General features: G+C 35.9%; 1 protein-coding gene across 7 annotated transcripts in view; it reads right to left on the reverse strand.

Annotated features, from left to right (window-relative positions):
- MINDY3 (MINDY lysine 48 deubiquitinase 3) overlaps window positions 1-19,178 on the reverse strand; it is an 86,945-nt gene that overhangs the window by 23,324 nt on the left and 44,443 nt on the right. For 6 of the 7 annotated variants that reach the window (XM_032425585.1, XM_032425591.1, XM_032425587.1 and 3 more), the window contains 2 exons: window positions 18,188-18,268; window positions 398-470 (listed from right to left, as the gene is read on the reverse strand). In XM_032425585.1, coding sequence (XP_032281476.1) covers window positions 398-470; window positions 18,188-18,268 — 154 coding nt within the window. The remainder of the gene's footprint in view (window positions 1-397; window positions 471-18,187; window positions 18,269-19,178) is intronic. The other variant, XM_032425586.1, reaches the window with a different exon arrangement.

The raw sequence follows: 19,178 nt of genomic DNA on the forward strand, positions 1-19,178 counted from the left end.
ACAGAATATTTGTCTATTTCAATTTTAAAAAGTATTCTGGAAGACTTATTTAATATTAATTTGAATAACAGAATAAAGGAATACCTTTTCAAAAAGCTTGTTTAGAAGGTGATATTTTCCTGTTTAACGCAGACTTTCAGAGGTCAAGATGCAAGTAATCATAACTCTGTTACCCCAAGAAACCTGCAAACCTTACACCATGTGAGAATTTGACAATCATTAAGCATCCTTATTTGTTCCCATTTTTACGTTTCCAATTTAAAATTTTCAAGAAATGCAACCTACATTTTATTCAATAATCCAAAAATACTTTTGAATAAAACTCAGTTATCAATCCATTTCAAACATATAGAGATATAAAACACCGAGTCAATGATAATAAAAGAAAATCTTTTACCTTCTGGATCATAGGTTTGAAAAACTCTCCTGGCTTGTTCTGAAGGAGCCTCGGGAGCAACTAAAGCCATGTCCTGAAAAGAGAAAAAGCCTGCTATCAACCAGCCACAATAATATCACGGCCTTAAAAATAAACAGAACAAATATGAGGCTAGGGTGAGGAAATTAGGAAATCGGGAGTCAGAAGATTTTGAGTGATATTTCTATCAGATGTGTGTGACTAGGTAAGTCACAAACTCTCTGGGCCTTAATTGGACATTTGAAAAATGGGAATAATAGTGCAACCACAGGCAATTGTTGTGAGCATGATACTGAAGCTTTATATAAAAACACGTGGAAAGTCTAATATTAAATAATTACTATAAAAATGCAACCTGCAAAAAGTAATGACTTACACTTTTGCTTTAATCATTGTTCAAATAAAAAGAAATAAAACTTACAATATATCTAGTTTTCAAATATTTAAAAATTAAATCCAGAGATATGATAGCAAGCAATTACACAGAAATACATTTGGTATTTATTACTTTAGTAAACCTATTATAGCAATACCTAGGCACAGATCAATAATCAAGTTTTGCATGTCCAGAATTTTAATTTTTCTTAACTCAGAGGAAATATCTTGAAGGCAGATTTCTTTTTCCCATAAAATTCTCTATCACGACTAATTTCTTTGCATAGTAAGCAATATTACAATTTATCAAAAAAATCACAGAATTCAATGTTATCTTAGACTCTTCACAAACCTTTGCTCCACATATTTAAACTGTTACGAAATTCTATCTGACTGATAGAAATCTAGACTCTGAGCTACAGTTGTTTTCCTCTATTCATAGCGTTGGCCTGAGCCTTTGTCTAAAATTGTGTTCATTCATACAAACCTCATTAGAGAACAAGTTTCTAACTATCCCCTTTTACCTTCTTGAATCCTCTTTAACAAGTTATAGGATAAAACTGTTAAATACAATTTGAAATGCTATTCCTCTGTGGAAATAAATTTTTATAGTAACTTTTGCCCTAATCACCGCTCCCCTCTTTATCTCGAAGATGAAGGAACAAAGTGTAAGAATCAATTAGTGTAGTTCTTATGATGAGACAAGGTGCTTCAGTTTGTATGGAAATAGAAGTCAAATGGAAACGGGAAAACAACAGATGCAAGCCCTTACACATATTTCACATAATAAAGTTAAGAAGTGCTATTTTATAACACAGAAAAATTTGGGAATGTACAATTCTTTCCCATTTACTACCCCTTGATAGCAACTTTTAGGGTCTCCTTTCCCTGCACTTTCAATATTACTTTGCAGATAACTGCATGTCAAGTGGCATGTTTTCATCTGGCCTTTCAATCCCTTTCTGATTTTATCACCCAGTCCTTCATTGCTGGATACTTGGACAATGTCTGATCTTTCGCTGTGATAAACACAGCCGCACCAAATAAACCTGAACATGTAATTTTCATACATGCACAGTTTTATCTGTAGGATCGAGCACCAGAGTAGGACTGCTGGGTCAAAGGAAGAATGCATTTGTAATTTGGGTTATGTTTATTTAGCCTATTTAAAATAGTATTTCTTAAACATTCTTTCCTTTTTATAATACATCACCAGTACGGCCTTAGCCCTATAATTAACTTCGTATTGACGCTAGGATTGCCATGTTGTCAGCTCTCTGATTTAGGGAGCAATTACTAACACTGGGGCTATTATTATGATCCCCTAGCTGCTTTTATCACTTCCAACTGTAATTACAAAAGTTGCTCCATGTAGTTCACTGTAAGCTTTAGTTTTCTTAACTATTTCCAACCCCACTTCTTTTCGATTCTTCCCTTTAGCATGGCTGTTGGAATTTGGGGATTCGTGACTAAAATTCTGGATGAGAAGGTAGAGCTGCAGATGAGATTTTACCCAAGGGTAAACTTATACTGGCCCAAGATGAGGATACATTCTTTCTATTAACCATCTGCTGCATTTCAACCTTTGTTATTAGTAAGTGATGAGGAAAAGCTTAAAATGGGTGTTAAAACAGGACTTTGAATTATCTAAATAAAGGGAAAGGAAATACTATTTTTCTCGGTCACAAAAGAAAATCTTTTCAGGGGAAGAGGGGGCAAAGAATACAGCTGAAGTATTACTTTAATATTCTTACAAAATGAAATTTTGGGAAATTACTGTTGAGCTAATGAGGAAGATTCCAGTGTTAGCCACAGAAAAAGGCTTACATCAAATTCTCTGGCATTAAAGATGTCAGAAAATGCAGGCGCGTGAAAGAACTGAAAGTGAACTACCTGATGCCTTATCTCTAAGCTCTAAGTGCTATAAATAAAAAATATGCTAACGTAGAGAAGAATTAAAACAGACTTAATGAAATGTTCACTGCATATCGCTTACCTCTGGTTATGAACATAAAAAAAACCTTAGGCTTTAGAAAATGTATTATTCTTGTTTGAACAGGCTATATATGCTGGCCTGATCTAGAAGATCATTTGAAGCTTGGGCACAACTCCCAGTGTACTCTGGTTTAACAAATGTTCATTTAGAACATTTGGGGGCTGGCGTACTTTTTCTGTAATGGGCCAGAGAGTAAATAGGGCCATATGATCTCAGCAGCAAGACAATACAATAATACATAAACAAATAAGCATGGATGTGTTCCAATAAATTATTTTACAAAACCAGCTGGTGGCTTCATCTGGCCTGTGGGCCAGTTTGCTGCCCCATGCTGTAGAGAATATATTATTTCCCCAAGTGCACTGGCACTTATATTCAACATCCTTCTTTCTGACACATCTGGGAATACAAAGGTGTCCCTTAACAAGTTTTACGAAGAAGATACTTTGCTCTCAGCTCAAAAGAGGGTAGGGAATCCTAGCTGGAAGGAATTAGCAGAGCTGTGGGTGGGGGACTAGAACTGTGAGAAAAGCCGCAGTGAGGAAGGGAAATCAGCCTTGATGAAAGAATGAATCTGATTGTGAACACCAGGGGTTAGGAGGTGACGGTTATGTATCCAAATAGAGCACATGGAGTTCTCCTAATGCTGAGCACACTACGAACACTCCATGCCTGCCAACTGCAAGATGCTCATAGGCCAGTGGGAGCAGGACCTGAGCACTGGAGGAGGCCAGGGCTGGAGAACGTACGAGGTGAGACACGGAAACGGAGGACAGATTACTTCAAAGATGTCAGAATTGAGGACTGCAGAAAGGAACTGTGGTTGAAGTTCAGAAGTGTAAAATAAGTAGCTCAAAACCCTGGACGTGAGCAAACAACCCAGATGTGAACTACCTCAAGAGAAATTCCTTTTCTCCTCCCAAAATAAAACCCAATGGCACTGGTCAGGTTCCACATAATGAACCCAGCAACTGTAATGGTCATTACTAATAAAGTAAATTATGTCATGATCTTTTTTTAAATCTTGTTTTGCTCCTTTTGTCTCAATGATATACTAATAGCTAACTGGCTAAACTCCTTAGAAATTAACTGTTTTTAATCATACCACTCATTTTAGGATGTGTTTATGCTAGAGGGACAAAAGAAAAGGAAAAGCCCCCCCCAACATTAAATTCCAATGAAAACATTCCCAAAGTTTTCATCCACAAATCAAAGCCAGTATAGTCTTCCCAACTGATTACTGGCTTGCCTATTTTGACTGTTTACAACGCTTTTAGATTATCATAGAAAATGATGTTTTGTTAAAGGTTGTTTAAGTTTATGTAATGTTTAAATGTTTATGGATGAAATCTGGGGAAGTTATAAAACCACCTATTCCCATTAAAGTGTTCCATGTTGAACACTTTAACTTTCTAATTTGATTTAAAATGACAAATACCAACACTAATTTTGGCCAATTTATTTAACTTAAAGACTTCTGAACAAGGTTCCTGGTTTAAGGATCTTGAACAGAATGATCCATGTGGTGAATCTGGTAATATATTAAATGTCAAATGTATTTCATACTTGCATAGCACGTTTGAATGGGAAGTAAAGAATTCATTCAACTGAGAAAGTGTCCTTTATAATCTTAAGACAAAATATTTTAGTGAGAGATACAACTGCTCTATTTTTCTTGCTGACCATAAAGGATGAAGTTAAAGAGAACTCTCAGTAACAGTTGTAGTGTGAGGAATAATGCGAGAACTTTACCTTTTAGGTTTCCATTTCTAGGACTTCATATAGCAATAGCTTTTATATATTTAATACATTTTTTGCATACAACTATGCACACACCCACAACGTTCTGAATACTGGCTGGCAAGCCTGTTAAATGGTAAAGACCTAGGTTGTATATTTATGGTCACAATCTAATGGAAGAGAGAAAAATATGCTACTATATGCTTATGTTCATGAATAGTATTAAGAAGATTACCTCCTAAAATAAAATCCAAACATACATCAACCCCCCCGCCCTCTGAAAACCACTGAGTTATAGAGTTTCTAATGATGTAATTCCAAGTTATCCAAGTCAACAAGGCTAGCTGTAAGCATTTTCTTTTCTTTATCCTAGCTTTATTAAGCAGAACAAAATTTCCATGGGTATTGCATCTGAAACTCTTTTAGGTACCTCCACTGGGAAAAGATACTAAACCTAATAGTTATTTAAATAGTGTTTTAGTTATCTAAACTCTGATTTACCATCAACATTATTTTTACTCTAAAAGTAGTTCTCTACTTGGTCAAATATAATCAGATACTTTTATCAGAGGAATGTCAGAACAAACAATTTCAATTTAGCCAATTTACTGGCCAACAGGGATTGCTAAACAATATAGCTTTTTAAAATTATCTAGCCCCAACCAACTTTCCTTAACTGACAAAGTGCTATAGAAGAGAAGGGGAAAAAGAAAGCCAAGCTGTAATGGGACTATCTAATATCCTATAGTCATGAAACAAGTATCTCTTTTTCGTGTAGTTCTGTCTGCACTATTCCTATAATTATTTGCTGTTCACCATAAACCTTTTAAAATGTAACATTAGCTATCCTTCTAAACACCTACTGAAATATAAGGCAGGCCTGTGTTCAGTTTGTTGGCTAGGTATAAGTAGCTCATGACTGAAAAAAGGTCTTTAAAGTTTATTCATAATACCTTTCTTCATTATCAAGATAAATCTCCTAAGTAATCAAAGAACCTGTGAGAGTTTTACCTAACTTCAGGAATGATCACACATATATAACATTTTAGCTCGCAGACATTTCATAGTGCCACGAAGAGCTCTTCAAAAGAAAAAAGTTAACTGGTACATAATTTCCCTTTAAGCTTTAAGTAATGTTTCGCTTTAAAATCACTTTATATTTCATATTGACTCACACTCACTAACTACACTTCTGGAAATATTTTGGGAATCACTACGAAACCAATTTTAAATCAATTACCAAATGCTCTCAAGTACATAATACTCTTCAGTGCAAATGTCAGAAACAATTCAGGTAGTGCCACGTCAACTGAAAGTAGCTAGGACAGTGGACTTTTTCCTTATTCTTCCATTACTTCTCCCAAAATGGGCAAAAGCCCCTGGCTCTCTCCACAACAGCCCGCTGCTGTGTAGTGCTGATCTGTGTTGCATTAGCAGAGAAGTCAGGGAAGGAACATAAAGAAAAGCCCTTCAAGATTCTTTCTCCAAAAAAAAACCACTCTAAATGTACAGGCAGAAACACGGCAGTAGGAGGAAATCTCCAATGGACATGATTAGAATCATTACTATTATTACTACTAATGAATGGGCTTCTCTTTCTCCCTATTGTCGTAACTATACAACTCACCTTAATAATCCTAGCCTTTCTCAACTGGTTTCCGCCAAAGAATTCATCCCTAAGGCCTAACGCTTTGAGTAATGACTCTGCTGGGTTATCTATAATCATCTTCTGTGTTCTCTTGCTTATGTGAAGAAGCAGGTGAAGAAGCTGTTAGCCTTTCAACTACTGAATTTTTTTTTTTTTTAAAGATTTTATTTATTTATTTGAGAGAGAGAGAATAAGAGAGAGCACATGAGAGTGGGGAGGGTCAGAGGGAGAAGCAGACTCCCTGCCGAGCAGGGAGCCCGATGCGGGACTCAATCCCGGGACTCCAGGATCATGACCTGAGCCGAAGGCAGTTGCTTAACCAACTGAGCCACCCAGGCGCCCCATCAACTACTGAATTTCATGAAGAGAACAGCTAACCTAAGCCATTCCTCTCTCCGCACATGAATACCTACATAATTCAAGAAGACCGATTTTCTGACTTCTTTAAATGGTTTAAGTTAATATTCAATGATCACCTGGATAAAAATCAATCAGAAAATTCCTCCTTATTTCTAAGTAAAGACTCTATCATTTGAATCATTTTAAATTCAGTTAAAACACCTGGACTCAAAGTAACTTATGGTGCTAGGTGGTATTGTTGTTCTCAATTTCTTGCGCCTCCCAGCCTTTTAAGAGGATTATTTATCAAGGCCTGTGGCTATGGGCTGTGAAGTACCTCTCTGGGAGGGGTCTACTTCCTACCCTCACTGACATCAGGTTTGGCCAGGTGACTTCTTTTGGCCAGAGCAATATAAGCAAAAGTGACATTCTGCTAGCTCCTAGAAGCTTGAAGTGCCCACCCGTGGCTTTGCCAAGTGTCTTTCTCTTTTCCCTCTACCAGGAGAACTGCACATTTCTGACAGGCTGCTCCTTCAGTCCAGATCTTAGAATGAAGAAGGCACATGGAACACACCTGCAGCCACCATGTAAACTAAGAGAGAAATAAGCTCTGGTGTGTGTTTGGGGAGAAGGGGTATGGTGGGAGCGGTGTACCCAGTATAGGCAAATATGGGGTGCACTGTCTATAGAGGATTTAAATATAACAAAACTCACCTTGTTGAAATGCTTTTATAATCACCAACACATGCAGGGAAGTCTAAATAATTCTAGTGGTCTAATATCCCTCCTGCCTGGGGTGGACTGCTCTCATTGCCGCCGCCTTTTTTTTTTTTTAAGGTTTTATTTATTTATTTGAGAGAGAGAGAATGAGAGGGAGCACATGAGGGGGGGTGGTCAGAGGGAGAAGCAGACTCCCTGCCGAGCAGGGAGCCTGATGTGGGACTCGATCCCAGGACTCCAGGATCATGACCTGAGCCGAAGGCAGTCGCTCAACCAACTGAGCCACCCAGGTACCCGCCTCCTTCTTGAATATGGAATAAATCACTGAAATTTCAGGGTTGTTAATTCAAGAAACTGGCAAAAGGAATTAAAATCTCATATCCTGGCTGGGGCTTTATTCTGCTTGTGCCACATGTACATTTACTCTTCCTGTTCATAGTTGGCCTACCTTTTCCTCTTGTCTTTCCCTTCATGTTTACCCTCTGACATTGATTGTAATACTGTAAGCTGCATAAAGGGGAATCTCCACATATACAGACTTTCTACGTTTCATATGAAAATGAATGCCTACGAAGATTACACTGTAGTCCACATAACACTATGTAATTTAAGGTTGGCAGGCTTGCATTAGTTATCAATGCAAAGTAAGGGACAACCCTGACCATACACCCTTCCCTCGCCCACAAATCCTTCCTTTTATATTATTTGAAACAAGGTTTGACTATGAAAAATAGTCACAATATTCAAATTTCTAATACTCTTAACTTTTATCAGAGCTTTACGGAAAAGTTCTTCTTGTTTGTTATGAAGGTTATTCTACTTCCATGTACATGCTTTACATTCATGCCTTGGAAATTCACGGTAAGCCTTCCATATCAAGCTAAGCATGCAGACATAGTAGAGTGAAGATGGTCTGGGAATAAAGGGTTATTCCAGCTGGTCCCATATCTGATCCCAACCTTTGCTTCCTTCTTAGTCTTCTAGCACAACCAGTATAGTTCAGCCATACCAAACCAATTACTATTCCCCAAATATAGCATGGACCGTCACATCCCCCATCTCGTCCTTTCGCTTTATCTTTTCTCCAAGCCTAGAATATTGCCCTTCATATTAAGTCAAAAACTTATCATGTCCTTTAATTCAAGTATCATATCCTGTGCACTCACCTCTCCCCTCTTCCAGTCTCTATTCCACCCTTGTGTAATTATTTGTTTTTTTGTTATCCTAAGGGACAGAAAAAGTGAAAAGCTACGGAGTCAGAAGACTGGAGTTTGAATCTTGGCTTTGGCGCTCACTAGTATATAACTCTGGAGAGGTTATTTTTCACTGGCCCCAGGCTATAAAATGTAGATGAGAAACGGTACTTACCTCACAGGGGTGCCCTGAGGACTAAATGAGGAATGCATGCAAGATGGTTAGCATAATGCCTGACACAGGCGACGCTCAGTAAACGGAAACAGAAAATTACTACACCGCATCATTCATCTTTGCACTTCAAGAGGACTTAGTACAATGCCTAATGGTAGCTATACTGGGTCCTGCGGGAAAACAGGTAAAGCGCAGTTCACACCAGTGATCACAAGCAGGTAAAAAGCTGGAAGAAATTTTAGGGGCAACAAGGGAGTAAGAGAAGCAGGAGTCAAAACACAAAAGACATCAAGGCTGGACCATGAATAATGAGCAGGATTTTGGTCGCATTCTGGGCAGAGGGTGACATAAATAAAAACACAGAGAAATAAAATCACAAACTTGCTAACACTATCATACATTACATACATAAGAGCTTTTGCTCTATTCTGCTAGCCAATGTATTTACTGCAATTATTTCCATCAATTATAGACAGACACCTAGAGATGTCGACCTATCAACACCGATTCTAATTAAAACTCATGACAGAACACCTGTAGGCCTTTTTATCAATGATATTTTACCTTGTTTGGATAATTATATGACTACCGTCACAAAAAAATATTAGAAACAAATTGAAAGGGAAAGAGGGATGGCCTTCAGTCAGCAGGCTGACATGACTGACATGATTAACAAGCAAAATCCTAAAAATAAAAACCAGACACAGAAACGGCTGCCTAAGGGCATTCAGAGTAGTATGAAAGAGAAGGTAAGAGCAATTTGTCACTTTAAGGAGGCAAGAATATTTATAATATATTTTGAAACATCTCTGATAAAAACAGTTAAAAATAAAATTTATGATGGCACAAATCCTTGGCATAACTCTACAGATAGCTGATGAGGGTTAGCTCCAAAGTGTGCTAAGCAGTTAGCAAACAGTTTGTGGTTAAAAATTCACAGTTTTTCAATAATTTAAATAAATTAAAATTGTTAATTTATGTAGACTTCTACCCAAACTTTCCAAGTCGTTCAAATACCAGATGCTATTCTTACGTTAGAGGATAGGTGTTAAAAGCACACATGACAAGTTATGACTTCAACTATAAAAATAAATACTTTAGGTCTCAAATCCATTTCCTTTCTATAGTAGAGAAGGCATGACATTGAAACATAAGCACAGACTCACAAATCTACTTAAGATAAATGGATGGGGTGACTGACTACATTAATATAGCAAACTGCAACATTCTACATGTTACAGAATGCCCACCTGTGAATTTAACCTGCCTTCCACATTCCACGACTTTGACCCAACAAGGAAAGACACACAGAGGCTGAATTTTCTTTATAACAAAGTCTCTAAAGCATTGTTTCACTTTTTCTTAAAATTGTGTTTATGACATGTAGAGAAATGTATTAATGGTCAAGTAGGGCTGTCCAGTTTTTAAACAGCTAAAAAAAGAAACCTAACACTTAATCGCAGTAGTCTTCCTAACGTTACATCCAAGGATGAACACACAAAAGGAGCTTGCCCTGGAGAAAGAATTCTAAACAGACTCCCAGTAACAGATACCACCATAAGAGTAGTCAGCTCATGCGGGAACAGTTACATGTTTTGTTCCTCCTTCGCATTCAGTTCAGTTTCTTTATATATTCTGAGTTTCAACAGTCATGTGTTTTCATTTTATGTGTTCTTACCTAAAAGGAAAACTGCTTTATCACAGCAAAGGTCAAAGGTGATACTCTGCACACACACAGAGTCCTTTTTATAACCATAAAAGAGAACAAAAAGAGATGTAAAACTCATCTCTCCAACTTCAAAAGACAGTATGAAATGGATTACCAGGGAAATTAGTCACCGATCTTCCGAAGATGAAACTAGATGTTACATAGGTAAGTTCCAGCTATTTTTATATTGAACCAGCAGCTGTCACCCCACATTGAGATTGAAATGCACAATAAAAACAAAAACAACAAATTTATTTTGTCTACTACTTTATACACATATAATTCTAACAAACTCAAAAGTATATTTTCAAACGTAAAGCCCTCATCTTCAATTTGCTCTAAAAATTAATTTCATAATTAGTTCCAGTTCACGAGGAAATAATGAAAATCACCCAAATAATTTAATCTTAAAACCAAAATATAAAAAAAGGAAGACAAAAAATCAAAGGGAAAATTGATGGTTAGAGAGAAGAAAAAGGTAAGTGGACAACTGCCCAAATATTCTGTCAGGTGATATTTGGGCATTTAAAGTATATATGTTTCAGTATGAAAAGACCTGACTCCTAAAAGATTATTTAAAAATGTTACACAGCCTATTTTAACAATAAGAGCTATTTTTTTTTAAATTAAGGGAAATAATTCAAAAAAGATAAGTTTAAAAATATAGGTTCTGTATTCAAGCATCTACTACTCAAAATCATTTCTTTTACCTGTGCAGTAAGTTCTTAAGTTTTCAATTTATCAAAAGTACCACGGTACTTGAATTAAAAATAAAAGTACCATGGTACGATGACTTTTAACATACTACCCATACCTATAAGGCACACTCTCTCACAATGCACTGATCTGAAAATTTTATTCTGTCATGGCTTAAATGACTTGCTTGGAGAATTCTCCACCCTACTTAATGGAAATTAAGTTTCCTTCTTTGAAGAAGTCCATTTTCACCCACATCCTCTTATTACACGGTTCTGTGGGACCCCTGCTGCTTGATGAATCTGAGTTCCTATGCGATCCCTGCAGTTAATATTGAGGAGCAATAGCACATAACCTAAGTATAAAAGTCCCACTTATACAGGATGGTTTCTATGTATGTTTTGCAACCACATTCTCTAAGATACATCAAAGAGTACAATATCATATTTGTTGTTTCCAAGATACAGAGGTTTAATAAGAAGAAAGATCACTTGTCTAAGTCAGATGGAAGAGTAAGAGGATTTATAAAATGTGGCAGATAGTTAAATTTAAAAACTTAAAGGAGATAAAAAAGATGGTTATAATCAATCTGAAGTTTTACCTGCTCATAAAAAGTCAATTATTAAATTTACTTTTACCATTGATTTTCAAATAAGATTGAATTGTGAAAAATCTCTACCTACCCTACAAAATGTGTTGAATGAGCTCCATGGGTCAGGAAGAGGGTTCCAATAAAATAAAAAAGTTATTTTTTTATTTTGGGCCACTGGACATCTCAAATATCTGGGTAACTTTATTAAGTAAACAGTTTGGCACTCAAATTTAAAATCACAAACTTTACACCTCTTTTAAAATAAACTATAAAGTTATTTTACTGAATAGGAACAATTTTCTTACCCATCCTCAAACCATGAACAGAAATTTTAAATATGATAGAGTATATGTGACAATGCTTATTTATAAATACTCATCAAAGTTGTTTTTATTCACTAATCTGGAGAAAGAATCTGTATGTGTATTTAAGTAGATAAGGCAGAAGAGCAAAAGTGAGTTCTTCTGTTTTAGTCTCCGTATATACATTAACTGTTATTTCTTGATTTATAAGCTTAGAGATCTATTGAATTCTTATGATCAAAGACAACTTAGTATTCCTAAGTCCCCATCTCTCCCCCTTATTCACATACCAACATGGTTATATCACAGTTTTTGCTGAGAAAAATCTTCAGTGTTTTCTGGAATTCATTTGTTCAACAAAAATTTACTGAGCACCAACACTGTGTCTGGCACTGTTCTAGGCAGTGGAAAACAGCAGGAGACAAGAGAGACTAAAATCCTGCCTTCAGAGAACTTACTGAGAAAGACAGATATATAAAACAAATATATAGTATGCACCTAAAACCAGAATATATTAAAAACTCTTAAAATTCAATAACAAAAAAACCAACAACCCAATTCAAAAATAGGCAAAGGACTTGAATAAACATTTCTCCAAAGAATATATACAAATGGCCAAAAAGGATATTAAATAAATGATGAACATCATTAGTCACTAATTAGGGAAATGCAAATCAAAATTACAATGACCACTTAACACTCACTAGGATGGTTTATAATAATAATAAAAAGGAAAGAGGAAAATAACAAGTGTTGGAACCCTTGTATATTGCTCATGTGAATGTAAAATGGTGTAGCTGCTGTGGAAACAGTTTCCCAAAAAGCTAAACATAGAATTGTCATATGACCCAGCAATTCCAGTTCTAAATATTTACCAAAAAGAATTGAAAACAGGGACTCAAACAAGTGCTTGTAGAGAAACATTCGCATTATTCACGCTAGCCAAAGGTGGAAGCAGACCAAATGTCCACTGAGTAGATAACTTAATTGTGTTCTGTGCATACAACAGAGTATCGTTCAGCCACAGAAGGGACTGAAGTAGTGATGATAACGTGCTGCAAAGAGGACGGACCTCAAAAACATTACACTCAGTGGAAGAATCCCCAACAAAAGGTCACATGTTGTAGGATTCCATTTATAGGAAATATCCACGATAGGTAAATTCATAGAGCTTGAAAGCAAATTGGTGGTTACTGGGGTTCTGGAGAGAAGGAATGGGGAGTACATGCTTAATGGATATGGGGTTTTACTTTGGAGTGATGGAAATGTTTTGGAACTAGTTACAGGTGGTGGTCGCACAACACCCTGAATGTACTGAATGCCACTAAACTGTTCACTTGAAAACGGTTTTGTTATGTGAATTTCACCTCAATTAAAATATACCTATATCTGTGAGAATGTTAATGAAAAGGTGGGGGGAGTAAGGGGTTGACCTCTTAGAAAAGGTAACCAGGGAAGGTTTACTAAGGAGGTGACTTTTGAATACCGACCTGAAGGAAGAAAGGAATCCTGTATACAGACACCTGAGGCAGGATCATTTTAGGCAAAGGGAACAGCACGTGCAAAGGGCTTGCCTCATTCCTGACTTAGAGGAAAGATCAGCGTGGCCAAGCAAGACAGGAAGGGGAGTAGCAGGAAATGTGATTAGAAAGGCAATGGGGAAACAATCAGATGAGGTGAGGTAGGGCCTACTAAGTTATTCTAAGGACTTTGGCTTTTATGCTTAATGAAGGGGAACCAATGTAGGGTTTCGAGCATAAGAGTAACATGAAGTGACTTACATTTTAACAGGGCCATTTTAGTTGCTGAATTGAGAAGATACTACAGCTCCTCGAAGGGCAACAGCATAGTCCTCAGTTAGGAAGCTACTGCCAACGATCTAGGGGAGAGATTTCTCCAATTTGTCTTTCAATTCTTTCAGTAACTTTTCAGTTTCTAGTTTGTCTGTCAAATGTTCTTTCCTCATAGCCTCCAGAATTTCATGGATATAATAACTTCTCTTACAGTTTTTGGTTTTTTGAAGTTTTCTTTTGAGCCCTATACTGTCCTATACTATCTCCATTCTTTCTTTTTTTTTTTAAATTTATTTTCTTGAGTTCCTTTCCCCCTATTGCTTTAAGTTTTTTTATTATGTTATATTACCATACATTACATCATTAGTTTTTGATGTAGTGTTCCATGATTCATTGTTCCATGATTCATTGTTCACCCAGTGCTCCATGCAGTACGTGCCCTCTTTAATACCCATCACCAGGCTAACCCATCCACGTACTCCCCCTATTGCTTTGATTTCTGTTTTTCATGTAAGCATTCCAAGCATTGCCCATGTGGGTGGGACTTGTAAACCGCACTGTGGGGTTATGTGGCTGGGCCATTTTGTTGAGATACCCCGAACTACAGTGTCTCAGTCTTTACTCTTGACTGGGTCAACGGGCCCAATGAAAAATTAATTGCTTTAATCATGAGTGGGTACATTCAACAAGAGCAAAGCTGCTGAGCTCTTTCTGAGACTCTAAGATTAATCATTAAAAACACTCATCTCATTAGCTTTCTCTCTCATCTATCCAATCCAATCTGTCACCAAGTCCTGTCAGTTTACCGCAGGAATAAATCTCTCAAATTTATGTACTTCCATTAATGTCTACCATCATTACCCTGGCCAAACCACATCCCCTGCTTACCTAGAATACTACAAAAGTTTTCTTTACCCACTCCCTAGGTTATCCTTCAGGATGTCTGTTTTCCACAATCAGCCATAGTCATCTCCAAAATGCAAATTTAATCCTGTTTCTTTCCTTCCTATTTCCCCCAAAACTATTCCCACAACCGATTTTTGCTGTCATTACTCTTTGAACAGAGTCTTTCTAGTCAAAGACCTGTTTTTGCTTCTGTACCCTCATCTTACACCTTGCCCCTCGAATCCTCAGTGCTCCCGCTCTTCTCTTCCAGTTTGTTCCCACCATAGTCCTTGGCTCCTATTTCTTGTCTAGGGAAGGCTTTTTTCCCTCTTCCCATAATTTCATCTTACTAATGCCTTGATGCTCATTGTAGACATCAGTTCAAGGAAACATTCCTAATCTTCCAAAACTAAGATACATTCTTAAGAGCTTTATAGACCTGTACTTTGTCAGCCCTCATCATAGTTATAATTTTATAGCTTTGTAAGTGATTCTTTGATGAATGCCTCCCCCATTAGAATGTATACCTCCATAAGAACAGAAGCACATCTATTTTTGCTCACCACTGTCTTCACAGCACCTAGCATAATGCCAGGCACATACTATACGCCCAGTAAATTTCTGACAAATGAATATACACACGAATGAGGACAGTTGCAACTACCATCACCTCCGGTGTGTCACATCAAGAATTACACTGCTTTCCAAAAGCATTTTAAAGTGTTAAATTACAGAATGCTTTGAAAATTGTGACCTTTAAACATGCTTTTTTACTTAATCATAATCAGCACAAAGAGGTCAGCACATGAAATACATATCCATACAAACATATCAGTTTTACAGAAAAAGACCTCAGCATTTACATTACGCTCCTGTTTGTTTCAGGCCATGGAACATAAAGTGAGAGAATCCCCCAAAAGAAATAAACCCAAACTCAAAAATAAGTAAGAAAAACAAACCTCTAGACTACTTTTTGAGGAACAAAAACAAGGCCAAAATTACTTGGTCAAATATAGAAATATCAAAGAATGATCAAATAATAGGTCTTATAATGTAAAGAACAGCACAATTTACATATTTTCTATCTGACGAAGACTACATAAATACTACTTTATTTAAAAAAATTTTAAACTGGACCTAATAAATGTTATGAAGCATTACTGATCTCATTCACTACTTATGTGATCTCCCAGCTTTTATCTCAAAGGGAAAAATTCTTTATTTGCAACTCTTTTTAAAGAACCACGTTCAAACAGTCTAAATTCAGTTGTTTTAAAATACACTGAAGAGGAAGTACTCATGCTTTTAAGAAGCTTCAGAATGAGTCATGAAAAAATATTTTTAGAAGATATAAATATCACTGGAACCCAAGTGCGGAAAATTTATGCACAGGCTTTATTCATTGAACTAATGAATCCCTACACTATGTGCCAGACTATGTACCAGATCCAGAGATACAAAAGTAAGTACCAAAACAATTAGTATAAAGTCAAGACTTCTAAAAGAGAAAAAAGGTACTTGATATATGTGATTCTTATTATATAGTTGAAGTTGAAGACCCTAAATAGTTGAAGACCCTAAAATCTTACCATAAAATTCTTTCTAATCACTTTCTGTGTTTGTGCATTTTCCAATCAGGATTATCGGTAGCTCCAGGGATGCAAGTAAATGGAGATTTGAAAATGTTGTCTGACTTAGGAGGCGTACACGGAGCTTGTTCTGTGAGACAGGGGTTTTTCTCTCTATGCACGTCACATCCCTCATTCAACGTTTTGTTGCACGTGATTGAGGTCTGTGATTAAGATGAATGAGAGGGTCCCTGCCCTACACAAGGCTCTCTGGACACACAAAAAAAGGTATGGGAAGTAGGAACCATGCACTGTGTGATAAATGCAATTGCACAACAGATCAAATGCTATGGAAACAAAGAACACAAAGCAGGTGGGTAGAAAGTGTATGTTTCATAGCAAAGAAGGTATCTATCAAAAGACCTAACAGATGCTAAAATACAAAATGCCTGCGTATGTGTATAGCTCAGTTGACACTGTTCCTTCCATTAACCTTCTGTAAAATCTCTTCTGATACTTAACAACAAATTTATTTCTTAAATATCAATCATAAAATTTAAGATTTAAAATATTTTCATCTCATTATCTTTTATATATGAAACTTACATTGTTTCATAGAATTTATTAGCTTTCCTGTGCTAAAAAAATGGGGCTGGAGATAAAAATAATAATTGGCTTGAAACTACATTTTTGCATGTAAATTGGAACTGATTTTCTTTTCTGGAAATTTAGAACACTTGACACAAAAATTAGTCAATGATGAAATCTTCCCTCTGGAATTCAAAGTTGTTTAGTTTTTATAGTTTACATTATGTTTTTAACTTCTTTTCTAAAACAGCAAAAGCTTTCAGACTAAATTTAACTTAGTACTTTTACTACTGTAGTTCTGTCGAAGTCTGTACTTTTTGAGTTATATTTTATAGCTTTTTATGTTTAAGGTAAGTACGTGTCTTGCTCTAAATCCACTCACTAGATTTTGGCAGCACATTAAAAGTAATCCAGTAATAAGTGAGGAAACAGATCCCCACAACTTAGCACTGTCAGCTCACTCTTTGGTATAATTTATATAATTTATATGTTTTTTCAGACACTAGTAAAATTACACTAACAAGTACAATCTAAAAAAGCATATGGGGTAATCAGGGAAGTCCTCTAGACATAAGGAACCTCAAAATAAACAATTCTGTATTTTCTCCCTTTACTCCAACATCAGCAACTCCATGTTTAATAAATGCAGAATAATGACGATGGCAGTGAGGATGATGATGGCAACAGCCAAAATTTCCCGGGCACTTAACTTGCATTAGGTAATGCTAAACATTTTATATTTAAACCTGACGACAAATCTAAGAGTGAGGTATTATCAGAAACCCTTATTTTAAAGACATGGGAAAAGAGGCTGAACAACATTTGGAAGTGGGAAAGCTAGGATTCAAACGAAGTCTGTCTGACTCCAAAGCTCTTAACCACTCCATGTGGAGAAAGAAATACTATCATTAAAGGATGAAATTTAGAAACAGGTTTGTTTTAAGAATTTGAAAATAAACATATTCAAATGCATTTAATCTATGTCAATACTGTAACCATATATGTATCAAAACTGTAGAATTTATTACATCTTAAAAGAACACTTCTATACCACTGAACTATTAATAGATTTAAAAATATTTTCCTAGATGTTATAACTAAAATTATTTTATACTATGTAAATTAGTCTTAACCTCTCTACAGAAGAGCACTCTAAAACTTTTAGTTATTTAACAGTGATTTCTGAAAAATATCGAAAACCAAAGCTCCAAAGTTATAAAAGATAAAGAAATTATAACTAAATCATGACAGAGTTTACTGAAATAATTGTAAAATAGAGCAGTGTAACAATATTTTCTTTACTATTAATTTTTTAGATTTTGGAACAATCCACTTGTTAGTAGGAATACACTGAATTTTGCACAAAGATCCAAACTAAATATGGACTTAGATTACTCATTGCCTGATGTCATACTTAAAAAAAAAAAAAAAAAAAAGTCCTGCTATAAGCATACCTTGGCAAAAAATACGGTGAGGTGAGTTTCACTGCCAACAATCCAAATAGGGAATTTTGGAGATTTCAAGTAAGAACCAACCTAGAACAAATGTAGCAAAATAAACAAACAAATGAAAATTTTATACTGCCTGCTGAATATTTGCCCACGAATATTAGAAGCATAACTGAAGTGTCCAATTCATACTTAAATGGAATAATGTATTGTGCCAGAATGCCTCACCCATAAAGGTCAAATGCTGAATGTAAAAATCAATGTTATAAAGACAGCCAGGGCTAAGCTTATATCGTACCTTTATATCAGGGTAACAATAATACAGATTTAACACAGCTGGAAAAACTTAGCTTAGCCCTAAGAATCATTCTCAGGTTTTACTAAAGTTGCTAAACAGAATGACCACTTCCAGATTTTCAGCTTTGTTCTCAAATCCTTAAACTACAAACTTGATGATAATTACTTTATCAGGAGAGCAATTATAAATTAACAAATGAATATACTTACGAATAAATAACGTAAAGGGAAAAAGCCTTAAGCACATCCTGTCTTCAAAGAACTAGGGCAATATGATAATCTCTCTAAAGCAAAATATATAGTCCAAAATATTTAAAAATATGAACGAATCCTGTCACTTGATTCTTCATGGTTGCAGGTAAGTTCTAAGTTCTACAATATGAAGTCTCCTTACAACGTACAAAAAGTTACACTTACAGCCTGTCTCATGGCTATATATTTAATCTATAAAAACCACAGTATCCAAAATTTGAGAGTATCATTTTTGTGTGTGACTGAGAAAGTTTAAAATCAACAACAAAAAAAACAGACTTGGGAAATGCCATCATGTTCACATCAATCAATTCTATACTCTTATGAGGACAGAGACTACAACTTAAAAACAACCTTACCAATCTAATTTGGTTTATTTTCTTTTCTCACACAGACTCCCTGGAATGGGGAAATGCCAAGTGGCTACCTGCAGCAATCAGGGCAATTC

This window comes from Phoca vitulina, unplaced genomic scaffold, assembly GCF_004348235.1.
Source record: "Phoca vitulina isolate PV1807 unplaced genomic scaffold, GSC_HSeal_1.0 scaffold33, whole genome shotgun sequence".
In the NCBI taxonomy this organism is placed as follows: domain Eukaryota; kingdom Metazoa; phylum Chordata; class Mammalia; order Carnivora; family Phocidae; genus Phoca; species Phoca vitulina.